Genomic DNA, 18,866 nt, shown 5'->3' with positions numbered 1-18,866 from the left:
AAAAGTGAATCCCTACCTACCGACCCTAATTTTTTCTGGACTGTAATAGGAAACACAACATTTATTTTGTTAGGCCTAACGTTACCATCAGAAAATCTTGTTGGAAATTTCACCAAGATAAAAAAAAAAAATTTCAGGTACACAACGCCATTTTGCAAATTTACTTGCAACAGTAAGCCGCACTAGATAACCTGATCAACCACTCGTGTCCAGTCGGACCGCTACATAAATTAAATTGCTACACACTGGCCAAGGTCGTCTGAAGATCACTGAAATGTTTCCCGCCAAATAAACCAGAAAGGAGGCAAATGGACAATTTGACATCTTCTCGACAAGAATTCTGCTTCACACAGCTCCAAAATTAATTTCTGACCATAAAAGTTAGATGAGGGATGCTTTTTATATATTCTAATTCGGCCGTGACCCTTATCACTGCACGGTTCGTGCCAGAATTTCCGATCACCATGGTGGGCGGGACTGTTTCACTCACCACTTCAAAACAGGGGTGATCTTTATAATTATCTAGGTCAGTCACACGAAAATAGACAAAATGAAGAACAGAACAAAAGTTTTCATGTATCAGTAACTGTTATAGACGATAATCAAGAATATTATAACAATTCGAATTGTACTTTTGAGGAGGAGTAGGGCTATTATGATAAAAGTTTCAGGCCACACCCCCTATTTGCATAATGTACTTCGCCCGCCGGTCGCTAAGCGGGGTCATCGCCCTAGAGTTTGTAGGACATCAGTTTGCAAGTCCTTTTCCTAAGACACTACCTCGATAATCGACATAAACAGTTGATAGTATGATACCTCCGACTCCTAAGTTGTACTTGTTGGGGTGGTTGTCTTCCCTGTAGCGCGCTGTCAGGGCAAATACCGGCACGGGAGGAGCGAGCTCCACATCCACGAACCTGGACGTCGCCATCTTCTTTTCACATGGGATTAGTGATAGTCGGCTGACGCTGCAGCAGCGACACCTAGCGGAATTTTCACTCACGACAGGCTTTGGCATGCTTTTACAATGGCGGGTCCCCTAGCGAGCAAAGTGAATATTGCAGTCTCGTCACACTTTCTTTCTTTCTATAAATACTGAGCAAAACCCTATCTTGGACACTTGACTTTCCTCTTTCTTTTCCTCTTGTCGTTTCAAGATTTCTTGAACTTGATGTTCGAAGAACATTCACAGAAAGAACACTTAGTTTTTTTTCGATTTAATGAAGGAAATTCACCAATTTGTAAACTGAATCTATTTATTGGGGTAATTGCAACATCTGCACATGCGTCTTACTCATCACGGGTTAAAGGTCACATACTCCAGAAGACCGAAGCAAGATGGGTTTGTTTGGGAAGTCTCAGGGCAAAGACCCCAAAGAACAGGTAAATTTTCTCTCCTTTTGTAAAGTCACAGGACTCCTATCTTTTCTCTAAGCGTTCTTGATATCTTTAGGCATCATTTAAAGCAACGACAATGTTTCGTCTGCGTGTGAAGCCGAACGCAAAACGAGTTTGTTTGCAAGAATTTTACAACACACCGAACATGGCAGCACTTCCGCATGTCGAAAGTTCCTTATAACTGATGTTTATGACAGCCGAATACATCCACTCTTCATGGCCACAGATCTATATGTGTTACCATACAATACATGGGTGTTGAGTTTTGAGCTCTTAAAGTGGTAGGTGCGTTTATAAAGCCTTAAACTTAATGTTTGTATTACGTACCAGTGTGTGACTGGTTCGACTTGTTTGAGACAGTTAAACAGGGTGTGTTATCATATACACAATATTCCAACTCCCAAGTTTCTGTCTTCGTGTTTTAGTGGGGACACACAACAGGTTACAAGTTATGTATGAGAGTAATGTTCACTCTTAAAAAGCCTTGACTTATATTAGATATCTGGTTTAGAATTGTGTCATTGGTAAATTTGTTGATGGTATTGATTTTAACAGGTGAGAGAATGGACCAGTCAGTTGAGGAAACAGGACCGGGTTTTGGACAGACAGATCAGAGGTAAATATTACATTACAATTATATAATTACTGTTGTTCTGATCCAACAAATACAGTAAAATATAACACTGTGAATCAGTACACTGGTATTTGTTTTGGGGGGGATTTGAACTGAATCCTTAGGTCCGGTTCTAAATCAGTCTAGTGTACCAATACACACCGTGATGTCAGATTAAAAATTTTGTGTCTCACATTAGTGGCCAAACCCCCAAAATTGCTAATGTCGGGTAACCAGAAACACAGCATGTTTTTCCCTAGGCGTACATATATGTGTAAGTTAAACTAATTTTGCTTCTACTCTGTGACAGGGATTCAGAGGGAGGAGGAGAAGGTGAAACGGTCCCTGAAGGAAGCGGCTAAGAAGGGTGACAAGGACACGTGCCGCATCCTGGCGAGGGAGATGGTGCGATCGAGGAAGGCCGTCAGTAAGATCTACACGTCCAAGGCACAGATCAACTCTGTCTCCATGGGCATGAAGAACCAACTGGGTAAGGGGGTGGTCTGGGTAACGCAAACTCTGCCATCCATGGCTTTTTTAACAAAGGCAAACTCTGCCGTCTGTGGCTTTTGTGGCCCCTCCACGCAGAGCTTTTCAGGAGGGCAGCTGGATGGAATAAGGGATAAATGACTTTTTTACAATCATGTCCCTGTGATCCAATCGGTAAGGTAATCACGCTGGTTGGTCATATGGGTCAAATTCTGTAGACCCATGCATTGGTGTGAGTTCTGTCAAAGGGTGGGCTCAGCTCGGACATGTTGTGAGGGATCGCATTTACTTCAGACAGTGATGTAAAGCCAGTGGCCCCATGTACAAGGGAGCTTCAGGCTTTTGTACTTAAGTAGGCTTTAGGTGTACATGATCCCCCTGTGAGCTCTAGGTGAAAGAATGTATTGTGTTGGATGTAAAGTTTTAACTCTAAGCATGTAACTACCAACACAGATGAACTTTCATGATGATCCCCTTGTGTTGACTGTCACAGGTGTTCTGAAGGTGGCAGGTGCGATGGAGAAGAGCACGGAGGTGATGAAGTACATGCAGAACCTCGTCAAGGTGCCTGAGATCCAGGCTACCATGAGGGAGATGTCCAAGGAGATGATGAAGGTAAGAAGGGCTAGAGGAGGGTACAAGATCAAAGGTTGTTTTGCTTGTTTAGTTGTTTGCAAGTCTTTAGGCGTGATACACCAGTTAAAAATAAGCTGCGTAAGACCAGACTGTAAGGTTTGAATCACTCACACTGGGAAGGACCCTTACTCTTCTTCCTGTAAAACTTCCCCCACCCATGTGCTATCAACCTAACTACTGACTGTTTGGACAGATACACAAACCGATACTTCCATACCAAGTAGTAAAAAAGAAAAAAGATAATCTAAGAGTAAGAAAGTCTCATAAGTTCTTGCAGGTCTATCCATGCTTTCCACATCTCTAATGATCAGGTACCATTGAAAAAAAACATAGGACGACCTGTTTGTGTTGTTGCACTTCAGGCAGGCATTATTGAGGAGATGTTGGACGACACGTTTGAGACGTTGGAGGATGATGAGGAGCTGGAGGAGGAGACGGAAGCGGAGGTGGAGAAGATCCTGTTCGAGCTCACAGCAGGTGGGAGTACTGGGACTTTTATTTCCATAAATAGTTATGTTTACCTTCGCAGAAGTTCTGTTTCTTTTCCTTCTTCTTCTCCAAACACATCAATGACATGGACCAGATGTCTGTCACCATGGAAACTGGTGCTATGTTTACATTTACATGTTGTTTCTACAATTTCTACTTGTCCTTCCCCAGGAGCGTTGGGCCAGGCCCCGAGCAAGGTGACTGATGAGTTGCCGGGAGACGAGGTTTTGGAGGGAGCGGTGGGAGGAGTGGAGTCAGAGGAGGAGGAGGACATCTCAGCCATGCAGTCCAGGTTAGCTGCACTTCGCAGCTAATCTGCTAGGGGGCAGCACTGCTCCACGAACGTGCCCTGAGTCGCACGTCGGCAGAACGTACTGTGCCTGGGGGGAAACCTGTATTTTCCTTGGATTTTTGTTTACGCTGCATCAGAATTTTGCCTGTTGCATGCAATATTTTTTTCGACATAACATTTGGAAACTACAGACGGGATGTTAACCTTATATAGGCGAATACAACTTTGGCGTTCTGAAGAAGTGCTATGCACAATACATTTTCGTTTTTACGCAGGCATGGTACATTCTGCCGATGTGCTCCCAGAGTCCATCCTATTGTATAGACTGCATTTCCTTTCTTACATTTTCTTTCAGTTTGAGAATTTCTCTACCTAGTAGCCCATTTGCAAAGTTAAAATCAACAATTCAATACAAAAAGGTTGTGCTGTTTTTTTGGGGGAAAATGTTTTGTCTAAAAATGAGCAAAGGTATTCCTGTATATACATGTAGACATATTTGCTAACTCACGGGTAACTTGAAAGAAAGAAATCATAACAGCATTCTATTCATACATGCATGGAGATGGCATTACAATAGTTTATTCACAGAGAGTGTAACACCACAAACTATGAATGTGCATGTACATGTATATGTTTGGCCTTATCTTGTAGATAGGTAATATTATCTAAACTTAACTAGAATAACCACCATGCATCGTTAGTGAGTGAGTCAGTGGGCTTAAACTACAGGTGCTTTACTCCAAAAAAAAATACCGGGTATGAAAAGAAAAGATAATGATTTAAAAGATAAAGATTTAAAAGATAACATTCACCGTTGACAATCACAGTCTTTACATCAATGTTGTATACGACATAGGCTAGCTTCCTTAGCATTCTCTCTGTTTATGTGGAAAAGAATGACTCAATATTTCTGATTGCTTATTTTATTAGGTCCAGGACAACTTGGTTCTTGGTTATGAAGACTTTTGATGTGTTATGAAGTCCCTCTCTTTTTTGAAGGCAAGATAAATAACACTGTTTCTATTCACATTGTAGTATAGGGTGCTGTATTATCTGTATTGAGTGTTTTTAAACATCTATTACACTCTTGTATCTAAATGTTGAATAATACTGACTTCACAGACAGTATACAAGCACAATTTACAACATTGTTGTGCAATGGACAAGCTCTGAAGCATGCAGATTCAAACATCTGTAAACTCACTGTCCCACCAAATGTTAACTTCACCTTTTCTAAACTGTAAATATTGCTTCCACTAGTCAGGCCTCTAGAAGCTAGATTGCCAACACCTCTAAGTCAGGAGTAGTGGCAAATCTTATTGAGTCATGCATAGTAGTAGTCTATGCTAACATCATTGACCAATTATTGTCCATGGTGAGAGAGAAACCTGAGCTCCTATTTGTAGTTCTGGGAATGGTTCTCTTGATTTAGAGAGGTGTATGGCCACAAGCTCTCTGGAGGAGGCCCAATCAGCCCCTGAAAACAAGAGATTGTGTATCAGGGGCTAATAGAATGCACAAGAATGGTTTGTGTATATTTCTTTAAATTAGTATTAATGATGCATCTTTCAACTTGGCCAATAAAGAGCTACCTGTATTTGCAAATATTTTGCTACATGTAGTTTGAACCTTTTCCTTGCAATCGCTGAGGTAGCCTCTGTGATAACAGAGCATGGGGTGGTGATGTAAGAACAGAAGTTTTCTCTCTCAAGGTCTGCTTGGAAATTACCATTTTCTAGCCCAGTGATTTATTTATTCATTGGTTTGGCTGTTCAACCCTCACAGCCAGGGCAGACCAACTAAGCAGTGGCTATTACAAAGGGCTTGTCCTGCTGATGTCCTGCTGATGAGACTTTCTTTTAAAGGAGGCAGTTGTGGTGGTGGTGCAAGCGCCAGTGGAGAATGCGTTCCAGAGTGGCGTTGCTTAGTCCAGTGATCTTTCCCCCTTCTGGCCAAGGGTAGACATGACAGTTTTCTGTCTCTTGGGTCGGACAGGTTGTGGTGTTTGTGTTTGTGTTGGGGGTGATTCAGGGTCTTCTTGGTCTTCCTGAACTTTATCCAACAACCAATATGTGGTCATTTTCCCTTTACCCTGAGTAAGAGGAAAGAAATACCAAGAGAAACAAAAGATTGGTTAAAATTGCACAAAGGACATGAATCAATGAGCATAAACAGATCTTTGACTGGTACAGATTTGTCCTGGAAGTGTTTAATTTTTGACACAAGTTTGACAGTAAATATGTTATAAAAGAATATTTGGAAGCAGGAATACACAAAAAAAAGTACACATTTGACTACTCTGGCACAACATTGGGAATCATGTCATATTAATGTCAATTGAGCATGGCATGAATGATTTCTTCCTCTGCATCTTTTTCTACTAGTCTATGTCACCGGTGCAATGGCCATGTGGGTAGAGTGCTCGCCTTGCATTCGGTAGGTCATGAGTTTGATCTCCAGCCATGCAGGTCATACCAAATACTTTAAAAATGGTACATATCGGTTTCTCTGCTTAGCACTCTGCATTTGGAAAAGAGTATGGGGTGTTAGACACAAATCAATACCAGTGGACTAGCCCCCTGCCGTAGTGATTGCACAACTGTGTGGCCCAAGGGCTTTTGAACTGGAGATGGGCACCGCCCCTATGCACCACGTGGGAAAGAATTTAACTTTTTAACTTAACTTCTGTACCCACCTTGACTTGTATCTCTCCCCGGAGGACCAGGTCGTAAACTCCCTTGTGCTGAGCCAGCATTTTTGCCGTGGTGCCGCTCACGTGGATTCGCAAGGGGGCGCCCGTGGACTCCATGCGGGAGGACGTGTTGACGGTGTCGCCGAACAGGCAGTAGCGCGGCATGGTCAGGCCGACAACTCCTGCCACTACAGGGCCTGCAGGAAACAACGTGTACAGTGCTTGTAGTTAGCGTTCTTAGTTTTATACTCTCCAAACAGTGGGCAGAGGTAGATGAAGATCAGTGGTTCACACTGATATGAGAGTAGCGCGGCATGGTCAGGTCGACAACTCCTGCCACTACAGGGTCTGTAGGGAAGTACGAAAGACCATAAGTACAGTGTAACAAGCCCGTGGACTCCATGCGGGAGGACGTGTTGACGGTGTCTCCGAACAGGCAGTACCGGGGCATGGTCAGGCCGACAACTCCAGCAACTACCGGGCCTGCAGGAAAGTAGACCGAGAAAAAGTGGTCGTCGTGGCCAGATACAAACGTTGCTTGGGCAATTTTGACTATGTTTTATGCGTTTTTATTGCACTTTCTTCTTACGTAACGCTCATGAATTGACAGAAGCCATAATTTAAGCCAGAAGAGGGACCATGAGCCACCCTGTAACCATTAGCCCCTGTGAGTAATGGTCGCTTCTCTGGCCAATGAAGACTGTGTTGCCACCTGCTTGGAGATAAGAAAATAGCCTTAGATGTAGACCTACCTGTGTGGATGCCAATCCTGAGCTGCAGCGGTTTGTCGTTCTTGTGGCTGATGCGGAAGTTGTGCACGTCCCTCAGCAGGGTGAGCGCCATGTCGGCGATCTCCGTCACGTGCCGGTCCCCGTTCCGCTCAGGCAGGCCCGACACAACCATGTACGCGTCTCCGATAGTCTCCACCTGGGGATCGAGACACAGTTTTTAAACTAGAAAGGTAACATTTGCTTAAAATTATATTTAGCAACTACATCATGTTTACTTTATATGATCTACCACAACAACCTACTGCTCCTTTGACGAACATTCTAAACAAAAAATACAACAAAAGAGTTTGCACTGTTAATTCTTAATAGACTATTCGGTGACCATGCAGCCCATCCAACTCTGTCTTGCCACTTGCTACATATTGTTATCCAACACCACAGGTTGTATCTACAGCACAAGTTACCATGGTGACAGATAGACGTCTGGTCCAGGTCATTGACTTTATTTGTTTGGAACGGAAGAAGAAGAAGAGACTGAGGAAAAAACAATGTTTTCCTTCTGCGAAGGTAAACATGAAAATAAAACAATTTTGTTTATTCTTACAGAATCACACTAATATATATGGTGACCATGCAGCCCCTCTTGATCTCAGTTCTACATGGTACTTGCAACATTATGTAACCCAACACCAGTTACCACGGTTACAGACGTCTGGTCCTGGTCATTGACTTATTTCTTTGGCGAAGAAGAAAAGGAAGAAGAGGGAGGGAGCAAAAACAGTAGGTTTTTCTTCTGAGAGGGTAAACATAATGACCTTGTAGACGTCAAAAGCGTCGATGATGGCATCGAAACAACAGTACAGATCGTTCAGCATGGTCACTACCTGAACAGAAAAAGAAAAAAAATGATTCGCACGTTGTGTCAAATTCTTTATTACTACAGACCAGTTCTATGTGCAAATAAGACAAGAGCACCAACCTACGTTAATGCACCCGGAAAGGTCTATATTACAAATGCAAGTTTAACAGCCTACGCATAGTACGTAATACTAGGTAACATTCATATTTATTGGAGACTGCCCCTGGCCTCTACCAGGCTTCGACAAGCTACTCTAACAGGCACAGACCAACTCCCCTGGCATATCGTCTATTTGGCCAATTTATACTGTTTCCAGCCACTTTCCAAAGCCTGGTAGATTCTAGACAGTACCCTTTTCTGTTAATGTTGGAAACTTAGTCTTAACCCACATCCATGGGAGTACTGTCCGCCGCCATTTCCGTAAAACCCACGATGTCGCTGAAGAAGATGGTCGCCATATCGTAGTGTTCGGCCGTCACTGGCTTGCCCTGCTTCAGAGTGTCCGCAACCGAACTGTACAGTAAATAGATAACATACATCAGAAGTGAGAGTTTTCAGGCTCCTGGGAAGTATGCATTCCTCTCCTTTCTGAATTCCCCCCTGACCAATCACTTCTGATGGTTCCCGGCCAGATTCTGAGACCTTTAACATTCTGCCTGTCAATCTCATCCACCCACGAGCTGTCAACCTATTCTGTCTGGACAAACAGATATACAAACCCACAGCCAGCTCAGCCGCCCAAAACAATACTCCCATACCCGTAAGTAATAAAACAATTTACACAATAAGGCGGGAATTACTTCAAGAAATTGTATGAGCCCTGGAAGATTAGACTTTTGGGCCAAAGGGCATCGAAGAAATAAAGAGAAAGAGAAGAAATTTAAAAAAATTATGAAAGGAAAATTATCCTAACGTTGGCAGCATCCTCTGCAGCAGGAGTTCGGTCTTCCGTTTCTCGTCCTCCAGTTGTGACGTCCTCTCCGCCACCACGCTCTCCAGGTTCTTAGTGTACTTCTCCAGCTTAGCGATCACGTTGTCCACAATGTTGAACGTTCTGTAAGTCAAAAAATAGTTATCAACAAAATAGTTATCATCGTTATCATCACCGGTACGGTGATAACGATACCAGGTCAACTGTATAGCTGTAAGAGAATCATCAGCAAAATATCATTCAGGTAATCAATCAATCAATCAATCAATCAATTAGCATTTCAAAATGGCTTACTTTTAGATAGACGGATATTGAATTGACAATTTGGCAAGTCTATAAGTAAAATCAGCTGAAAGCAGACATTGGAAAGTAGATAAATGTTTCTTTCTACAACAGCTCCATTCTAGCACCAAGGACAGACCCCTTCCGATGGGACACTGCTTGCCACGGTTAAGAACCATCCGAAAGCGTGTCTGAGCATGGTTCTGGATAAAGAAAGGTTCCAGATACACCGCACATACCTCCCATACTCCATCCCCTTCAGTCTCTTCCTGATGTCGGTGAAGTCCGGCCTGTCCTCCGGCAGCTCGGTCCAGCAGTCACATCTCATACGCTACACGACGCCACGGGTACTTTCTATACTTCCTTACTTTTGATAGGCGTGGACTATACCGTGTCTCAATCCAGAACCGTGTCTGTGCACGTTTCTTGATACACAACGTACCTTCCATACTCCATCCCCTTCAGTCTCTTCCTGATGGCGGTGAAGTCGGGCCTGTCCTCCGGCAGCTCGGTCCAGCAGTCCCATCTCATACGCTACACGACGCCACGGGTACTTTCTATACTTCCTTACTCTTGATAGGCGTGGACTACACAGAACCGTGTCTCAATCCAGAACCGTGTCTGTGCATGGGTCTGGATAAAGCAAGGTTCTGGATACACCGCACATACCTCCCATACTCCATCCCCTTGAGTCTCTTCCTGATGGCGGTGAAGTCCGGCCTGTCCTCCGGCAGCTCTGTCCAGCAGTCCCTAATGAGAGACTCCAGCCCGCGCATGCTGGAGAAGTCCTCCCCCGTCTCCGGACGCATCAGGGGCTCCTCCCGCCGGATCACCTTGCGGACGATCTCTGAAGTGCATGAAGAGAAACGGATGCTCTTTTTGTCTCCAGAACCGTGCTTTCGTTACCTTCGAATTCTCCAATAAGGTTAATAATATGTTTTCGGTGGCGTCCGTGTGAGTGTGTGTGTGTGTGTGTGTGTGTGTGTGTGTGTGTGTGTGTCCGTGTGTGTGTTTGTGTTTGTGTCTATGTGAACGTGTTTGCGTGTGTGTCTCTGATATTTGGTACTTACGTGGTTAGGTCTTGATGAGACCTGAAAAGAATTAGATTCACATTTGGGGCCACCTGGCTTCTTGTTATATCAAGCAGCCAGATCAAGCAGCCAAATTTCCGCTGCAGTAACAAACTGACAATTATCTCGTGATCTAGACATGTCACGAATTTTGCGTGGGAGATACCTCTTGTACTAAAACAAATGACATAAGATTGAATCCCTAACGGCTTGTTAGAAAGGTAGGGTTGCCATGTTTACCTCTGGGTGTGAGTTGACTGTCAGTGTACGGGGCTGAGCGGGTGGCGACTTCGTAAGCCACCATGGCGAAAGAGTAGACGTCACCCTTCTGGGACCCTTTCAGCGGGCACTCCCGGCGCAGCAGCTCGGGCGCCACCCAAAACATTCCTGGAAACAACAAAAAATCGGAAACACGTCTCAATGGGTCAATCTGTTGAAGAAGATATATCAGAGTGACTGATCGAAGGTCTAGGTGAGAACATTTCCTTGTGTTGGAAGAAAAGTTTTCTCGAAACATTTAACTACCAACACAGATGAACTTTTATAGTCATATCTCCATATACCAGAGCTATCAAGCAAGGATTTAGGTGTTCAAAAACTCGCATTTTCCAAGAACTATCGTAGAGTGGAACTCGCTGCCGTCAAGTACAGTAGGGGTATCATCAGTATATATCTTGCAGCCTGCAGTTAGACGTGCAATGACTGTGTGTAACAGGTCCGTGTAATTTGGTGTAATATAGCCAGCTGCTGTCGCGCCGCGTGCCTGCAATTTGTGCAAAGCTGGTGTGTTATGCCAAAAGGCAGTTATACCGGCTATACAGATACAGAAGCTGGTGTGCTACGCCGAAGGGTTGTTATACCGGCTACACAGATACAGAAATGTCCTGTCCCTTACGTGTGAACCTGGCGACGTCCTCCGCCTGCCGAGTCTTCTCGCAGCTTGCGGCGCAGCTGATGGAGCCGAAGTCGGTCAGCTTCAGCACCCAGCGGCTGTCGATCACGCAGTTACTGGGCCGGAGGTTACCGTGAGACTTCACCTCGCTGTTGTGCAGGTACAGCATGCCCTGGGGAGGATACAGACCCCTGTGATATTGGTTTGTTTGTTTGTTTGTTTGTTTGTTTTATTCGAACAATGTATACACATAACATAATATAAGAATAAAATGGAAAGGGAAATGGTGTGGGGGAGGGGGTGGAAATCCCAGTAGGCTTATTCTGAGCCCGACTCCTTTAGACGTAATGAATAATACATGATACCAGAATGATTAAAAAAGATAACAAAGATATAACGTAAACAAAGATATTGTAAACTAGTAGGTGCTTTAACAAAACAGTTCACAATGACGAAGAAAAATTAACGAACCGAATCATCTGGCATGCAATTATTAGCGAGTGGTCGTACAAAAACGTCCTACTCGCGGAATACTTCATGTTTATTTTTAACTTTTAGGTTATTCTTTTTGTCTAAACACTTTGTTGACAGTGTAGAATTGGTGCAAAAATACAGGATTTGAAACACACCTTAACCAAGTCGTTCAGAAATGACCACACAAACACGTTATCCAGGTTGATTTCTTCCGTCTCTATGATGTCCTATTGGAAAAAAATCGTCATTATCATACAAACCATAACCTATCGTAAGATTATGATTTTGACTGATTGTTGGAAAGTGTAAGAAACTAGAAACGTAACAATGGCAAAGCAAATACATGATGTTTACCTTCACATGATCTGGCCTAACTGACCTCTGCCCTGTTTATTCTTACTCAAACACATTCACATATATGGTGAACAGCCCCTCCAACTCTGACCTGCCACATGCTACATAATGTAATCCAACACCACGGCATGTCTCTACAGCACCAGTTACCATGGCGACAGCGGTCTGGTCCAGGCCATTGAGACCTTATTTGTTTGGAATTGAGGAATTGCAGAAGATGAAACTCAGCAATGGCAGTTGTATCTTTTCTTTCATCGATTTTTAGTTAAACATAAAAAATGTGAGATTTGCCTCATTGAGACTTTGTTCGCTTGGAACGGAAGAAGATGAAACTGAGCAAAAAACAATTATATCTTTTCCTTCTGCTACTTTATCTAAAAAAATTCTAGATATTTGCCTCTAAGCTGCCTCTTGGGCAGTAGTCGCTGATGATGGTGACGTCACCAGCTCCGTGTGGAGGGAAGCAGATGCCGTGAAGAACGTTCAAGTTCACGTGTTGGAAGCTGCAGATCTGGAAAAGAATAAAAAATGAAATACTAGTAAATAGCTGTATTAAAGGACTCCGTGTCTGAGGCGTTAGCAAAAAGTATTAAAGGCTTCCCAAAGTGTGCCAATGAGTTTAAAATCTAGCCTTTTGACCTCCTTGAGTATACAAAGCATATAAAAGTTTTCCAAATTATCTACGTTCAAAACCACGTTGTTATATTCAATGTATTAGCTGTTTCTCACAGAATTTTGTCATATTGTGCCATCTTTTTAAATCCAGGTTTTGCTTACTTATGCTTATGCTTATGCTTACTTATACTTATTTTGTATACGTCTCTGATGGTGGCGTCAATATAAGTTTTGCAAACTTGAGCTCACCACTATGCCTACCTTTGCCTCTTTCAATCACTTTTTTCTCTTTATTTGATAAAAGAAGTATCTTCCTTGTGTTTCAAACGCACCTGTCCCAGCTCCCGTTTGACGGTTGAAGTGATGGCGAAGTCTCCCAGGGAAACCTTCTTCACGGCGACCGGCCGGCCGCTGTACGTACCGACAGACGGCACGAACTTGTGTCTCGTTCCCAGGTTCAGCAGTGACGTATGACTCGCCCCTGTGAACGAGCTGAGGAGGGACTGGTGTTTGCCGGAACCGGCCCCGCCCGCGGGAGAACCGAACCTCAACTAGACAAATGAGAAAGTTAAAACTGTTTAAAGTTAAAACTTTTGATCTAACACAAAGAATGGTTCTCACCTAGAGCTTTCTGTATCTGTATCGGTATAGCGGCATAGCCGGTACTGCCGCCCTTCGGCGTATCACATTTCGCAGGCACGTGACATGGCAGCAGCTAGCGAATCGAACAAATTTGTTACACTCAATCTTTGCACATTTAATTGCAGGAGTTGTTTAAAGCTTTCTAGAGATATTGCCTCAACTGTGCATGGAGGCAACGAGTTCCACTCTACATGATAGTTCTTGGACCAGACATTCTGGTCTTCTTCAGTAGACTGACCCAGTGAGGAAATTCGTGTTAAGTGCCTTTCCCACGAGCACAAGATCGGTGGCATGGCAGGACTTGAACTCAAGACTTGGTTCCGGGCCGAATGCTCTGTCGTCCGCCACACGACCCCACAATAAGACAATACTTCCTTACCCGGAGGTAATAACTAAGTAGTGAGGACCTGTACCTACCCCGGGTAAGACAGCCCTGGATCTGTCTGCAAACTTCACGTCCTCCAGACTGACTTTCCAACCGTTTCTTCCTTTGTTTCTCCTCGGAGCCGCGGAACCAAAAAGTCCATCGTTCCTGGACAAAGAAATGATTAATGATGGGTCTGTGACTTTTTGGTTGAGAAAAGATCGTGTTATTCAGTATTATAACAAATACATTAGGCTAAGTTAACAAAATTGGATTTTGTTAGCATCTCAGACGTTTGGAAAAGGAAAATTTTATCCTGTATATCCTATTGCCAATATAAAGGACAAGGAAAACCTGTAGACACTTGGAATACGTTCCCTTGTTGAAAGAATTTCTCGTTGAGAAAATTTGCCTGTAACTGTTGAAAACTCACTTCAGATGCAACCCAGTCAACGACAGGAGACCCACAAGGACGACTGCAGCCACAGCAACGCCTATAATCATCGGCAAATCTGAAAAAAAGAACGTGAACGCAATCCTCTTGGATTGTATTACATGTACATGTTCACTTTTGCATTCGTTGAGTAGAGCAAAAATTGTGACCATTTTGATAGTGAACTTTTAAAGTAAGGAGAGAATTTCGTCGTCAAAATGACTTCATCATTCAATATGGACAAGTTAGTAATAGTTCTTGACTAGTTGGGACACCCTGGCTTCTTTGTAAGCCAAATGAACAAATAAATAAATGAATATGGACAAGTTCAAAGCTCCGACAAATTTAAAGTTGGTGACTCAATTGTAGTAAATTTGAAAACATTTCATTGATAATAGAACATGTCTTTGAAAAAGATGACACTATTGCAGTGCTGATTTTCATTGGAAATATTGGTCATATTCATTGCAAATATTGGTCAGCGTGGTGGTCACAAAAAGGGAATTGTTTCTGTACCCGACGACTTGTTTTCCGTGCAGGTCGGCCCCAGACAGGGGCAGTTTTCCGCGCAGTACCGGAAGGACAGGCAGTTCTCCGACTCCGAACAGGGCGTCACGCCGGGGATGAACACCAGGGAACTGTTGAGGTTGGAGAAGCCCACGGTCGGGACAAATCTACCGTTCTGGGGAAAAGGAAGAAGAAAAAAATACTTACTTAACAATGAAAAATTGTTGGGAAATGAAAATGGACACAAGCACGCGCGCGCACACACACACACACACACACACACACACACACACACACACACACACACACACACAAATACAGTACTGGAAAGTTTTAAAATGCACAAGGAGTATGAGCCAAATGTAGAGGGTGCGGAAAAATATCGGCTCCGCTCCTAAGGCGTCGTCAAAATATTTACAGCACTGTATGGTGTGAACAATTATCTTTAACGACGTTGCCACGCTTTTGGTTAAACTAAAAGTACTTAAAAAGAAGAAACGTTGATAACAGAACATTTCTTTTAAAAATGAAATATTGAAAACATTGAAAATAGATAATAGAAACGTAGTATTTCTGCTTTACTTATATCGTACCTGGAAACTGTAGAGAATAAATTCTTGTACCCTGCCACCCTGTCTGTCAAACTGAAGTTTGCCGGTCAGACCTGCACAACATGAAAGAGTTATTGATATTTCAAATATTCAAATATCTAACGAGTATAACATCCACATTTAACCACAGGAAGCAGGTTGAATAGTATACAGAATACACGGTATGCAGCTTTTCAATTCAACTCGGTGTAGTGCCACAAAGTCAACACCTTTTTAGCTACAGAGAATTTTTATGTTACATAAAGATTACCTTTGTGTAACGCGTATCAAAAACCTCTTTGTTACTCCGTTCCAACGTAACTTTTAAATCGTACTGGAAGATAAAAACGCTGTTTGCTGTTACTCCGGCGCCCCTCTATAGCTCCATGTTTTCCCTGTAGTTAGTGAGTGGGATATGATTACCGGCAAGTGCGGCGGTTCCCACGTTGTGAAGTGCCGGTGGCTCGGCAGTTGTGTTGGCGGTATTTGCGGCGAGAAGGACCGAGTCGTACACGTACGCGGCCATAGGCCACGGTCCTCCGGCCGACACGAAGTCTTTTAGTAAAGTACTGCTTTGCTGGACTCTGTATGAATAATGTGAAATCGTATAGAGACTTTAGTGATCGGTTTCTAGAAAAAGAAAGGCCTTAATGCAGCTGTAGTTCAGGTGAACTTTTTTTCAAATTTTGAGCCATGGCTGTACTTTTAAACATTTTCTTGCCAAATTCCAAAAACGGGGGATTTGAAACCACAAAAATGACTCAAATAGATAAATATGCATCAACCATCCACATATTCATGACAGGATATGTAAGATGAGATGGATCTCCACGTACAGTACGTCAGACTACATGTTCAGCACCAAGGACAGGGTCAGTACTTGGGTGTAAGTAGAAGCAGGGCTTATCCTCCTGTAGCACACCCACAGCCTTTGAAAGTTAGCAAACTACACTTTCAGTACCAAGGACAGGGTCAGACAATATCACGAAACTTTTAGAAAAGAATCTAGATTATTACTACATTGAAAAGCCAACAGCAGTACCTCGGTGCAAGTAGAAGTAGGGCTTTGCTAGCCTCCTGTAGCACCCAACCGATTAACGCCTGTACAAGTTAGTAGGTAGTCTAATGGATAGATCAGATATGGATATCCACGTAAACAGTGCGTCAAACTATATTTTCAGCACCAAGGACAGGGTCTTACTACGTTTAAAAGCCCACAGCCCACAGGAGCAGAGCTTTGTTAGCCTCATGTAGCACCCTGCCGACTAACGTCTGTGCAAGTTAGCAAACTACACTTTCAGCACCAAGGACAGGGTCTTACTATACGTTGAAAAGTTAACAGTACCTCGGTGCCAGAAGCAGCAGGGCTTTGTTAGCCTCCTGTAGCACCCCGCCGACTAACGCCTGTGCCAGGTCCGGCGGGTTCCACCCCGCGCCCCACAGGACAGGTACCGGGGAGAGGTCGACGTTGATGAAGACAGTCTTGGTCGTCATGCCCAGCTGGTAGGCCGCTATCATAAGCGTGTGCTCGTCTTCAGCACCCATGGACGCTCTCGGGACGGCGAAGATGATAACTGTGTAAAGGTAAAACGTTTTTGTTTCATCGCAACACGAAAGGGAAATGTTCTCACCTAGAGCTTTCCAACAGTCACTCTGGTTTTCCTCAGTAGACTGACCCAGCGAGACAAGTACCTACCAACACAGAAGAACTTTCTTGATAGAAAATAATAATGATTTTGAAATAGGAACATATCTTGGACGCATCTTGGGCCAAAGACTTTTAAAATGGTACATACTACTGCTTTCTCTGCTTAGCACTCAGTATTTTTCAGGAGAATGGGAAAGTCAGACACACAACACTACCAACGGGCTAGCCCCCTGCTGTAGTGCTTGCACTTGGTATATTATGCCGAAGGTTATACCAGCTATACTGATACAGATAAAACTGTGTGACCCAAGGGCTACAGAAATGGAGATGGGCAAATTTAATAGCAGAAATAGTCGTAGTTATCAACTTTAGATACGGATATGATACGCAAAACAACTTTATACACCTGGAACATCCTATAGTCAAAGGGTACGATATTACATAAAGGTAAAACTTACCTTTTGGTGCCTCTTTCTGACTTAGCAGATTCGTCGCAACTTCAAGTCCTAAAGCGCCTGTGTACTTCAGGATCTTTGACGCCGTAGTGACGTCATCCAACGTTTCTTTCATGATCTTTCCCAACGTTATCCACGGCTCTTCGCCTTTTGTGATCAGGAGTACATCCGACCATTTGTAGTACTCTGTCAGAGTCTTTACACGCTCGGCGATGGCCCCGGGCGGTTCCATGATGGCGAAGAAGTCATGACCGTGTTCGGAGAGGTCCCCGAAGCAGGCGGGCACGACGGTGGAAACGTTGTAGTAGTCGCCGAGCGCGGAGAGTGCGGAGCACCCTACCGCGCAAGGGGGACCGACGACAACGTCCACGCGAACGTTCGACATCAAGTCCACGGCGTGTCCCAAGATCTCGCCCGTCTTGCACGACGTAACCGCGTCCACACGGTGGAGAGTTAAGTTGGAAACGTGTTTAGAGTTGTTCGCGATGTGGGCAAGAGCAAAGTCGACCGCTCTGTCCGGCCTCGGGCCCCAGAACGGTAACATTTCGTCGGGAAAAGGCATCATAACACCTATCTTCACAACATTCGCCAAAGAAACGTACAGGAACGCTTGTGTCAAGACCAGAAAACATCGCCATACTGTTGTTGACGTCCCCATCTCGCCCTGGCCATGTTAAAGTGAGGTGTTTCCCACCTGCACTACTCCAAATGGCCCTTCTAACTAGGCGTTAAAGCCATACCTCTGATGGCTTTTTAATGTTGTTTGCGATCCGGTAAAGTTTACTCAGGCTACCGGCAAAGTAGTTTTAGATGCCATTATTCACCTGGCGTTCTTCTGTAGTCAGAGCGACAGCACTAGGAAATAAGAGTCATAAACGTGCATTGTTACCAAGTCCCTTTTTATTAAGGTTAACTTATAAAGCGGCCTTGAAATAAATAGGCATGTACAAAGTTCATGGTAGGGGTAAGTATTACATATACTAAATCAGATATGTTATATTTCAATTCATATGGCTGACATGTTTGGCACTGTTTCAGTTAACATACTTATAACCAATTTGAGAAAAAAAGTTGCTTGTCTGTGACAAGAAAAAACGTCAAAACAAAACTTCAACAGCTGCATTGTATAAACGTTAAGGCCATAACAAAAGTTAAGGGTATTTTTGAGTGTGAAAATGTTAGATTCCATATGATAAACATAACTCATTGAGAAATATGTTGTCGATACAACTGGAAATTCAGTTGTCTACTGGTAAAACTAGGCAACAGCTTCAACAAAAATGATTAGGTTATAGTGTAGCTGTTTCTTCCTTTGATAAATGAGATACATTAAACCTAATATATTAGCTATACCAAATTCAAAAAATTGTAATAGTTCAAGGTTAGTAAGATGCTGTAGTCTATGTGAAG

At 43.5% G+C, this 18,866-nt stretch overlaps 3 protein-coding genes across 3 annotated transcripts in view; 1 reads left to right on the top strand and 2 right to left on the bottom strand.

Moving 5' to 3' along the window:
* LOC109471471 (aspartate aminotransferase, cytoplasmic-like) overlaps positions 1-979 on the bottom strand; it is a 9,504-nt gene extending 8,525 nt beyond the window's left edge. Inside the window, exon 1 of the mRNA XM_019770802.1 lies at positions 817-979. Within this exon, the coding sequence (XP_019626361.1) occupies positions 817-931 (115 nt within the window). The 5' untranslated portion in view covers positions 932-979. The remainder of the gene's footprint in view (positions 1-816) is intronic.
* Positions 980-1,268: 289 nt separating this feature from the next.
* On the top strand, positions 1,269-4,109 carry LOC109471531 (charged multivesicular body protein 3-like). The gene is made up of 6 exons (XM_019770878.1): positions 1,269-1,383; positions 1,954-2,014; positions 2,322-2,501; positions 2,994-3,115; positions 3,499-3,613; positions 3,797-4,109. Exons 1-6 carry the CDS (start codon positions 1,339-1,341, stop codon positions 3,937-3,939), a joined length of 666 nt encoding a protein of 221 aa, XP_019626437.1. The 5' UTR covers positions 1,269-1,338; the 3' UTR covers positions 3,940-4,109.
* A 1,732-nt stretch (positions 4,110-5,841) lies between these two features.
* Positions 5,842-18,114, bottom strand: LOC109471369 (atrial natriuretic peptide receptor 2-like). Its single transcript, XM_019770659.1, has 19 exons — positions 17,460-18,114; positions 16,699-16,927; positions 15,777-15,937; positions 15,357-15,427; positions 14,773-14,938; positions 14,257-14,335; positions 13,877-13,991; positions 13,150-13,368; positions 12,600-12,713; positions 12,004-12,075; positions 11,378-11,546; positions 10,723-10,869; positions 10,082-10,259; positions 9,113-9,253; positions 8,589-8,712; positions 8,156-8,224; positions 7,362-7,536; positions 6,613-6,806; positions 5,842-6,009 (listed from the first exon to the last, which is right to left on the bottom strand). Exons 1-19 carry the CDS (start codon positions 18,112-18,114, stop codon positions 5,842-5,844), a joined length of 3,246 nt encoding a protein of 1,081 aa, XP_019626218.1.
* Positions 18,115-18,866: the final 752 nt, after the last annotated feature.

The sequence above is a fragment of the Branchiostoma belcheri genome, unplaced genomic scaffold (genome assembly GCF_001625305.1).
Source record: "Branchiostoma belcheri isolate BF01 breed outbred unplaced genomic scaffold, Haploidv18h27 scaffold25, whole genome shotgun sequence".
NCBI classification, from domain to species: domain Eukaryota; kingdom Metazoa; phylum Chordata; class Leptocardii; order Amphioxiformes; family Branchiostomatidae; genus Branchiostoma; species Branchiostoma belcheri.
Note: the sequence above shows the minus strand (reverse complement) of the source record. Positions and strands in the feature narration are given on the sequence as shown.

Coding starts and splice junctions, on each gene's coding strand:
- LOC109471531 (XM_019770878.1), top strand. CDS start 1,339: ATGGGTTTGTTTGGGAAGTCTCAGGGCAAAGACCCCAAAGAACAG. Junction 1,384..1,953: donor GCAAAGACCCCAAAGAACAG/GTAAATTTTCTC, acceptor TGATTTTAACAG/GTGAGAGAATGGACCAGTCA. Junction 2,015..2,321: donor TTTGGACAGACAGATCAGAG/GTAAATATTACA, acceptor ACTCTGTGACAG/GGATTCAGAGGGAGGAGGAG.
- LOC109471369 (XM_019770659.1), bottom strand. CDS start 18,114: ATGGGGACGTCAACAACAGTATGGCGATGTTTTCTGGTCTTGACACAA. Junction 11,547..12,003: donor TTCTGAACGACTTGGTTAAG/GTGTGTTTCAAA, acceptor TATCCTCCCCAG/GGCATGCTGTACCTGCACAA. Junction 8,713..9,112: donor CTGCAGAGGATGCTGCCAAC/GTTAGGATAATT, acceptor TTTACTGTACAG/TTCGGTTGCGGACACTCTGA.